Source organism: Myotis brandtii, unplaced genomic scaffold (assembly GCF_000412655.1).
Source record: "Myotis brandtii unplaced genomic scaffold, ASM41265v1 scaffold115, whole genome shotgun sequence".
In the NCBI taxonomy this organism is placed as follows: Eukaryota; Metazoa; Chordata; class Mammalia; order Chiroptera; family Vespertilionidae; genus Myotis; species Myotis brandtii.
In genome coordinates, this window is record NW_005353967.1 from 17,962,229 (window position 1) to 17,971,566 (window position 9,338).

The 9,338-nt window shown below is 41.5% G+C and overlaps 1 protein-coding gene across 4 annotated transcripts in view; it reads left to right on the top strand.

The window, feature by feature from the left end:
* The window catches only part of IQGAP2 (IQ motif containing GTPase activating protein 2), a 283,664-nt gene that overhangs the window by 239,677 nt on the left and 34,649 nt on the right, over positions 1-9,338 (top strand). For all 4 annotated transcript variants that reach the window (XM_005858052.2, XM_014549911.1, XM_005858054.2 and 1 more), the window contains 2 exons: positions 1,476-1,684; positions 5,572-5,721. In XM_005858052.2, the coding sequence (XP_005858114.1) occupies positions 1,476-1,684; positions 5,572-5,721 (359 nt within the window). The remainder of the gene's footprint in view (positions 1-1,475; positions 1,685-5,571; positions 5,722-9,338) is intronic.

The window sequence follows — 9,338 nt, forward strand, 5'->3', positions numbered from 1 at the left end:
CCATTCCCTCTGGAAAGATATTGAATGAATTTAAGCTTGGAAGTTGCTAGAACTGCAGTGAAGCCAGTAAGTGCTGACCATGAAAGTGTTTGATTTTCTAACATTAAACTACCACAGGGTGGTATGAAGACGCCAAAAAAGCCTACTGTTGATTGGAGAAATATTACATTTGAACCAAAATAATTAGTAATGCTAAAATATTTGTTTCTAACTGGCCTATTGGAATATGAAAAGATACACAGTCCTTAGGAGCAGGGATAGAGACTTTAGACACAAATGAGATGGCCCAGTTCTCTCAGTTTCTCCACATGAATGAGTTCTGGTGCATCGCTCAGGCTTTCTCGGGAATGGTCCTGTCATCAGCAACATCTTTGGTAGAAATGAGAGGAAAATAAATTCACAAAGGTCCTCATGATCCAAGGTAACGTCTCCAAAAAAGATCATCCAATGTGGCAAAATAGTAACCCAGATGTCTCTAGATTTGGTTGTTCATGCCGAGTTCATGCTGTTCATTGTTTGTGGTGGTGGTTGAGCGCTTTTTATTTTTTGAGTGTCAGAACACCACACAACCACGCTGGGCATAAAAAAAAAAAAAAAAAAAAAAAAGATGGGCCAGGGCCTTTCATGTAAAGGAGAGGATGGCTGTTGAGGTTGCCATGACTGGGCTGGACTAGCAATCATCATTGAAGGTTCAGAGTTTATTCTCACAGTTTACCAAGATCTCACTAAATACCTTAAAAAATACGCTTTTAAAAAACTCTGTGCCAGCATAATTAACGTTCAAGGCATAAAGGGAAAGGCCCTTTGGAATTTACATAGATGCCTCTGTCAGCGAGAGAGAGGCTGGTCTCCTAGGCGCTGAGCGTCTTCCCTTGGTCCATGCAGAAAGAACAAGGACCAAATTTCAATTATTAAAATCTTGTTATTTCTGCCAAGTAGAACCTGTATCCTACTTGTCATTCCAGTGGCTTCTGTTTGGCCTTATAGTAGTTCTCCCTTCATCGGCCTTTCCTAATTCGCCTATCACCTAGTTCTTGCTCCTTCCCAGAGGTCTTCTGGGCTGAGAGAAACCACATTCTGCTTCCTGCAGCAAAAGCACAAATCTCTTATCTGGCTGAGCCACAGGCCCTCAGAACCGAGGTAACTTAAACACTGACATTCTTTCCCAGGCTCCTCATCAGTAAGGCACTATCTTCTCAGTGCATGAGTCCTGGAAACAGTGTAAGAGGCGGTTGATAAGTGAGTGTTAGTAACTGGAAAGTAATGAGGCCAGACATGACCAGTGCTTTGCTTTTATTTACATGATCAGTTTTCTTGTCCAGATTTTACATGGGACAGAACAATTCGTTCCAAAGCCCAAGTCATTCCATTGCTGTATTTTTCTGGTCATGCTTTATTTAAAGACCTGGTTTCTTTCCTATTGGTAGTAATTCCAAGCATGCCCAAATGAAACATGCCTGTTCCTCTCCCTGCAGTTGGCTCCGAAAACCCACCGTTACCGGTAATCCGCAAATTTGTGCACCTATTGGATCAAAGTGACTTGGATTTCCAGGAGGAGCTGGAGGTCGCACGATTGAGGGGAGAAGTGGTGACCAAGATCAGGGGCAATCAGCAGCTGGAGAAAGACCTGAACCTGATGGACATCAAGATTGGGCTCCTGGTGAAGAACAGGATCACACTGGAGGTCGGTAGGGGCTGTGGGGCTGCTGGCTCCCAGAAGCGGGGAGATGCCTGTGTGCTGGTCCCCAGCACTCTGGTCCAGATGAGCTCATTTGGAATCCAGAATGAGTAGTTCAAAGTTCAGTCACCATTTGTATTACAAAGTAGTGGTTCTCAGACTGCGAAAGTCTCCTCCCTCCTTTATAACATTCCTTTACCAGTCGGAAATGAAAATTCTATGAAGTTAAACATACTTACATGTGTACCTTCATAACAAGACTAAGGCCTTTATATGAAAGAGATAAATAAGAAGAAAGTAATTTACAATTAACACACATATTTCCAAATGAAAATACACAGGCCCGATGCCATTAGGAGATGTGATGAAGTGGCTGGAGGCTGGGGCCTCTTCCAGAATAACCGCAGAGGGAGCTGCAGATGAGCCTGGCCCACGGGGTGGTGGGCCTTTCGTTTTCCAAAACGGACATCAACTCTGCAAAGTTCAGAATAGGCAGAGTGTTTACGTAGAATTATGGTCCTAGAAAATTAAGTGTACGTTAAAATTGTGGAGGATTGTGTATTGTGCTTATATGTCAAACAGTTAGGTTCTAGGCTCCAATAATTACCCGGAGAATGTTTGCCTGTGAATGACTGGCCAGAAGCACATTCAGACTCCAGCCATGCCGGATGTGGGACAGTTATCTACGCAGGACAGCAGGGCACCTGTCATCCCTCACCCACACCTGCTAGAAGTCTATCGTGCTTTCCAGTCGTTAGATATTAAAACATTTTTTTACACATTTCCAGAATGGTCCCTACAGAGTGGAACTGCCCAGTCATAGACTCTAACTAAAGAATGCTGTGCTTTCGGATCTGTGTGAAATAGGACCGTGTCAGAGCTCCTGGAAACAGTGAAAAGCTGTGTGCCTGCTTCTGTGCCGCATCCGTTTCCAGAGAACTGACAGGACCTTCCTGAAGCTCTGAGCAGGCTGCCCTGGGGCGGGTGGGGAGCCGGCTGCAGGGGCCGAATATGTGCTTCTGGAAAAGTGGGAGGCAAGCAGCCATGGGAGCTACAGGCTCACGGAGGTAACAGTGAAATAAATAGAGGAAATAAGGAAACTAGACCAAGTTGTAATATAGGAAAGGTTCGTTTTTCCCTGAATATTAAGGAATAAAACTACAATTTTAATGTTCTTCATTTAACTCTATTTTCATCATTTTATCCAGAAAAACAGCAATACTGTTTTTCTTATGAAATGTTTATGTTGTCTGACGTAAACGAGAACTTTTACAGTGTCGTATAATCCAGAAGGTCTGTCGGAGAATGCCTTTTTTAGCCATGAAGTTGTAAACAGGAAGTGCCTTCCCAAAGAAAGGTTTACTTACAAAACAGAAAACAGTAGGGATAATATGTAGTTGTGGAAATACAACCATAGCAGATTGTCAGATCTTCATGAAAGTTTTAAGTTTTTTTAAGTATTTCTAATTGATAAAGTTAATTTTTCAGCTTGCGTTTTCAAACACTTAGTATTTATCAAACACTTATTAGAAGTTAAACTAATGATTATTGAATATGTAGTCGTTAGCCTTATCACTGTGATAGCATGTTTAGTGTTGATGACATTCAGAATAGTGCAGTTGAAGCGTGATTATAGTGGGGAAGCAGTGAGGAAACAACCTAACACAAATAGAATTCGTTTAACGTGCATGTTATGCAGTCCCTAAAAATAATTTTTTTGAAGAACATTTAAGGGCAGGGGAAACAGTTCACAATATAATGGGGGGGAAATAGTACCCAAAACAGGACAATTTCATTTATTGTACTATATTTTATATTTCAGAAAAGCTAAAAGAACAAAAGTTAAGTGATTTTTCTTTGGATGATAGAACTAAACTTATCTTCTTTATCTTTTTTTTAACACTGAGCTTGTGTTTAGTGAGAAGAAAAGATTGTAAAGGGAAGTAGATTAGTTCTTATAGAGCAACTCCAGCTCTCTTAGTCACAATGTGTCTTACAATACTTTTAAAATTTGCATTCCTCCTATAAATCTGAAAAAGTCAGTCATATTTAGTATTATAACAAAATTGTGCAACTATCTAATGCTAGAACATTTTTATCACCCCATAAAGAAACCCCAAAGAAAATGTTCTGGAATTAGATAGTGTTGGTGGTTGCACAACGTTGTGAATGTACGAAACACCACTGAATTGTACACTTGAAAAGGATGAATTTATAAAGCATGTGAATAATATTTCAATTCAAAAAACAAAAGAAAGAATACCCATATTCATTCACTGTCACTATCTATTATTCCCTTCCCCAGCCACACAACCATTAATCTGCTTTTTGTCTCTATAAATGTGCCTGTTCTGGATATTTCATATTAATGGAATCACACAATATGTGGTCCATTGTGACCAGCTCTTTCATTTAGCATAGTGTTTTTGAAGTTCACCTATGTTGTAGCATGAGTCAATATTTCATTCCTCTTTCTTTATGAATAACATTTCATTGTTATATACCACATTTTATTTATCCATCCATCAGTTGATGGACATTTGAGTTGTTTCTTCTTTTTCACTATTATGAATAATTCTGCCATAAGCATTCATGTACAGGTTTTGTGTGGACATATGTTTTCAGTTCTCGGGTATATACAGTGATTTTCAACCTTTTTCATCTCATGGCACACATAATTACTAAAAGTCTGTAGCACACCAAAAAACATCTTTTTTGCCCATCTGACCAGAATATAGGTGTAATTTTGATTCATTCACACTGGAATAGCTATAGTTGTGTTGGCTATTGTCATTTTTTTATTTGACAGTCTAAGGAAGGGGGAAAAGGTCAGTGCCTCTGGCTAAATAGTCAGGTATTGCATGTTTTAGAAATTCTTGCTGCACACCAGTTGAAAATCACTGGTATATACCTAGAGTGAAATTAGTGGGTCATATAATAACTCTGTGTTTAACTTTTGAGGAACGGCCAACATGTTTTTCTAAGTGGCTGTACCATTTTACAATTTTACCAGCACGGTATGAAGTTTTCAAATTATCCATATATCAACATTTGTTACTGTCTTTTCCATTATAGCCATTCTAATTAGTATGAAGTGGTATCACATTATACTATTGATTTGCATTAATTTCCCTGATAACCATTAATATTGAGCATCTCTTCATGTGTAGATCTTCTTTGTGAAAATGTCTGTTGTCATCCTTCGTCCACTTTTGATTGGGGTTTTTGGTCTTTTGTTTTTTTTGAGATGTAAGAGTTCTTTATATATTATGGATCAAGTCTCTTATTTGATATATGACTTGCAAATATTTTCTCCCATTGTGTGGGTTGTCTTTTTACTTTATTGATAGTGTCCTTTGAAGCACAAAGGTTTTAGTTTGTATGAAGTCCAATTTATTTGTTTTGTCACTAGTGCTTTTGGTGTCATACCTAAGAAACCATGGCCTAATCCAGGGTAACAAAGACTTATACCTAGGTTTTCTTTCAAGAGTTTTATAGTTTTAGCTCTTACATTTAGTTGCTTGATCTCTTTTGAGTTAGTTTTTGCTTATGGTATGAAGTAGGGGTCTGACTTCTTTCTTTTGAACATGCCCATCCAGTTGTCCCACCATCATTTGTTGAAAAGACAATTTTTTTCCTTATTGAATTGTCTTGGTGCCTACCTTAACGCTTAAGAGCAAATAAGTGAAACTTTGGAGAATAAATATTACAAAAGCCAAGTTTACCTGCAAGCTGGATTTCCTTAATTTGTTTAACATTCTCTATTCCCTTGTTTCTTCATGAGGGAAACATGGAAAATTAATCTTTTCAACTATGGGTGTGTCTGGTGTATGTGATGGGAAGAGGTAAAGAGTATCAAAGTATAAAAATATTTTTATAAAAATTTTTTCCAGGATGTGATTTCACACAGAACGAAGCTGAATAAGAAAAAAGGTGGAGAAATGCAAATACTGAATAACACTGACAACCAAGGAATCAAAAGTTTGAGTAAGGAGCGGAGAAAAACACTAGAAACATATCAGCAGCTGTTTTATCTTTTACAGGTGAGAACACTTTATTTCACTACTAGAGACCCAGTGCATGAATTCATGCAGCAGTGGGGTCCCCGGCCTGCCTGAGGGATCGGGCTGAAACTGGCTCTCCGACATCCCCCGAGGGGTCCCGGATTGTGAGAGGGCACAGGCCAGGCTGAGGGACCCCACTGATGCACTATTAGGACCGGGGAGGGACTCGAGGTTGGCCAACCAGGGAGGGACCGCGGGAGGGCTCTAGGGTGTGCTGGCCCATCTCGCTCAGTCCCAATTGGCCGGACCCCAGCAGCAAGCTAACCTACCGGTCGGAGCGTCTGCCCTCTGGTGGTCAGTGCAGGTCATAGCAACTGGTCGACCAGTTGACTGTCTGTCCTCTGGTGGTCAGTGCATATCATTAGCATATTACGCTTTGATTGGTTGAACGGCCAACCGGATGGCCAGACACTTAGCATATTAGGCTTTTATTATATAGGATGAGTTTTGGGTTGATACTGTGTTCCATGTTTGTGGTTTACAGTGGATCTTTCCCCATGCTAAAACTGGAATAGAGTTTAATCTTACATTCTTTGAAAACCTAAGTACCAAGTACTATTCTAGGTTCTTTACATACATTATCTCATTCAATTCTTACTGCAACCCTAGAAACCATTAAGAAGTAATTGCTGTTGTTTTTCCTAAATTACATATGAGAAAACTGAGAGAGCCAGTAAGTGGTAAAACAAGGGCTTTGGGACCCAAGTAGTTTGTTTTCAGAGCCCATTAGCTTCATGACTATCTTATACTACAGTTATCTGCAGAAACGGAATAAATCTGATAATAATATAAGCAGATGCTGTTAACCATGAAAACATTAACTATCTGAAAAACAGGTGTTTACCAGAATCAGTCTGTCCTTCTTCTGAGCAAAGAGCCAAAGCGTTTGGATTAGGGAAATAGTGTATCTTTTTATTTCATTGATTTCATGGCATTCCTCTGATCTGAATGAACAGTAATTCTCCATTGCTTCCAGAGTGCAGGTGTGAGCTGATAAGCTGAACTGGTTATGGTTGGACTCTGGTGGACCAGTTACCGTTTTATTTGACCATTGATTCAGCTTATCTGCCCGACCACAAGGTGCTAAAGGAAACTGAGTAAGCGACAGTGATAGATGTAAACAAAGCCTCCCCTTCAGCAGGAAAACTTACCCACAAGACTTGCATCAGCAGTTCTTCCTGGAGAGTCAAGTGTTCCTCTGTGTGGGCAGCTGCTGTCAGTGGTGATGCCTGAATCTGTGTGTGAGGATGCCACTGACATGAGGTGTACACCGAACATGTTAGCCAAACCATAAATAAGGGGTGTCTAGACCCACTGAGAAAAGAGATGTTAATTTTGATAATTCTCTATTTCGAATAGCTTGGAAAAAGAGATGTAGTGCCACAGAGGGCCACAGTGTGGCAGCATAGAAGGGGAAAACAAAAAAAACACACACGTTAAAACAGAATTGTCCATGGAATCCAGGGCTTAATACCAGCAGCCTTTCCAGAAAGAAAGGGGGCTCACACTCGACAGGGAAGGGTTTCTGGCTGCCTAAATCAGGTTAGTAGTTATCCACCAGTTGGAAATTTAATCTTAGACATTTGTCATTTTTCACATCCACAAACTTCTAAGTGTATGAAGCTGCTTTGATAGAATTTGTGTCACAGGGAAAGTCATAATTTAGTCATTAGCCTAAGGCTTGTATTGTTTACCCTGTTACATAAGTGGAGGCAGATGAATGGAAAAGGGGAAAGACACAGGAGCATGTTTAGATTAATTCTACCAAATTTTATTTCCCCCAAAATAAAAAAACTGATAGTCCCAGGACACGACCATTTGGTTGAACCCAGTGAATTGTCTCTTCTAATCATGTATTTTCCTTCACCTTTTCTTTCTCTCCTTTGGAGACCTTCACCCAAGATCAATGAGGAAACCATAGAATAGCAAATGGTCTGGATTCCTTTGGCCTTTGGATTATGCCTTGGCAAGAATTATCAGCCACAGTAGCCAATCAGCTAATATAGGTTGGGTTTGTCTCTGCAGTGTGAGCCTAAATGTAAAGGTTTTAGGGCATCTGAGAGCAATGAGGAGTGGGCTTCTTTAGCTTTGGAGTAACGTTCTCAATCTCATATGCTTTGCGTGGGAAAAGAATCTCTACAGAGCTATAAAGAAACAGTTGTCCTGAGCTGCTTATTCATAACATTTCAGCCAGTTTTTTATAGGCTTGAAAGTAAATCTAGGTAGTAAAGTAAGCTAGAATTTGGATTTTCTTTAAAACACTGAAGCCAAACTTCTTGAGTAGAGTTGTCTCTTGGTGTCCACCAGGGATTGATTCCAGGACCCCCAAGGTTACCAAAATTCACAAATGCTCAAGTCCCTTCTATAAAATGGGGTAGTACTTGCATATAACCTAGGCTTATCCTCCCATATACCTTAGTCATCTCTATATTACTTATAATACCTAATACAATGTAAATAGTTGTTATACTATAGTATATGGGGAATGATAACAAAAGTCTGTACATGTTCAGACTGTATATGGCCATCATAGACCTAATTATAGAGTTACATGTCAGCAACAAAGTAACGTTTTCCCGAGTATTTTTTATCTGTGGTTGGTTGAATCCACCAATGCAAACCCTACGGATATGGAGGGCTGACTCTATACCAGATGAAAATTAGTTTCTGTGTATGGGAAATTTTCCTTTCTCATCAGAAGGAAGATGAAAAGGAGGAGGATTTCTCTGTAACCTAAGAATTATTTTTTTCTCTGCTAATAACCTCCATCTGGTTGGTGTAGCTACTGGAGAAAAACCGTATGATTGGTGCTACATCTCAGGGACTCCAGCTGAGCACTCAGGGCCCCATTTCAGTGTTTTCAAAATTCTTGTCAATATTTAAGTTGTCTTTTTTTTCTTTGTCAGTTTCTTCTGGCATTTCCCCCATCAACTATCCTGACCTTCACCTCTCTCTTTAGCCTACCTGCTTCACGCCTAAGTTCTCATTCCTTATAAAACACTAGAGGCCCGGTGCACAAAAATTTGTGCACTCGTGGGGTGGGGGGAGGGGGGTCCCCCAGCCCGGCCTGTGCCCTCTCACAGTCTGGGGCCCCTCGGCAGATAACGACCTGCTGGCTTAGGCCTGCTCCCGGGTGGCAGAGGGCAGGCCCAATCCCTAAGTGCAGCCCCTGGTCAGGCTCAGAGCAGAGCCGATTGGGGAGTTGGGGCACCGCCCCGTCATGCACAGAGCAGGGCGGATCGGGAGGTTGCGATGCCACCCTCAGTCACGCTCAGGGTAGGGCCGATTGGGGGGTTGGGGCACCGCCCCCTGTCACACTCAAGGCAGGGTCGATGGGGAGGTTGCGGCGCCACCCCCTGTCACGCACAGAGCAGGGCCAATCAGGGGGTTGGGCACTGCCCCCTGTCATGCACAGAGCAGGGCGATTGGGAGGTTGCGAAGCCACCCTCAGTCACGCTCAGGGTAGGGCCGATTGGGGGGTTGGGGCACCGCCCCCTGTCACACTCAAGGCAGGGTCGATGGGGAGGTTGCGGCGCCACCCCCTGTCACGCACAGAGCAGGGCCCATCAGGGGGGTTGGGGCACCACCACTGTCAC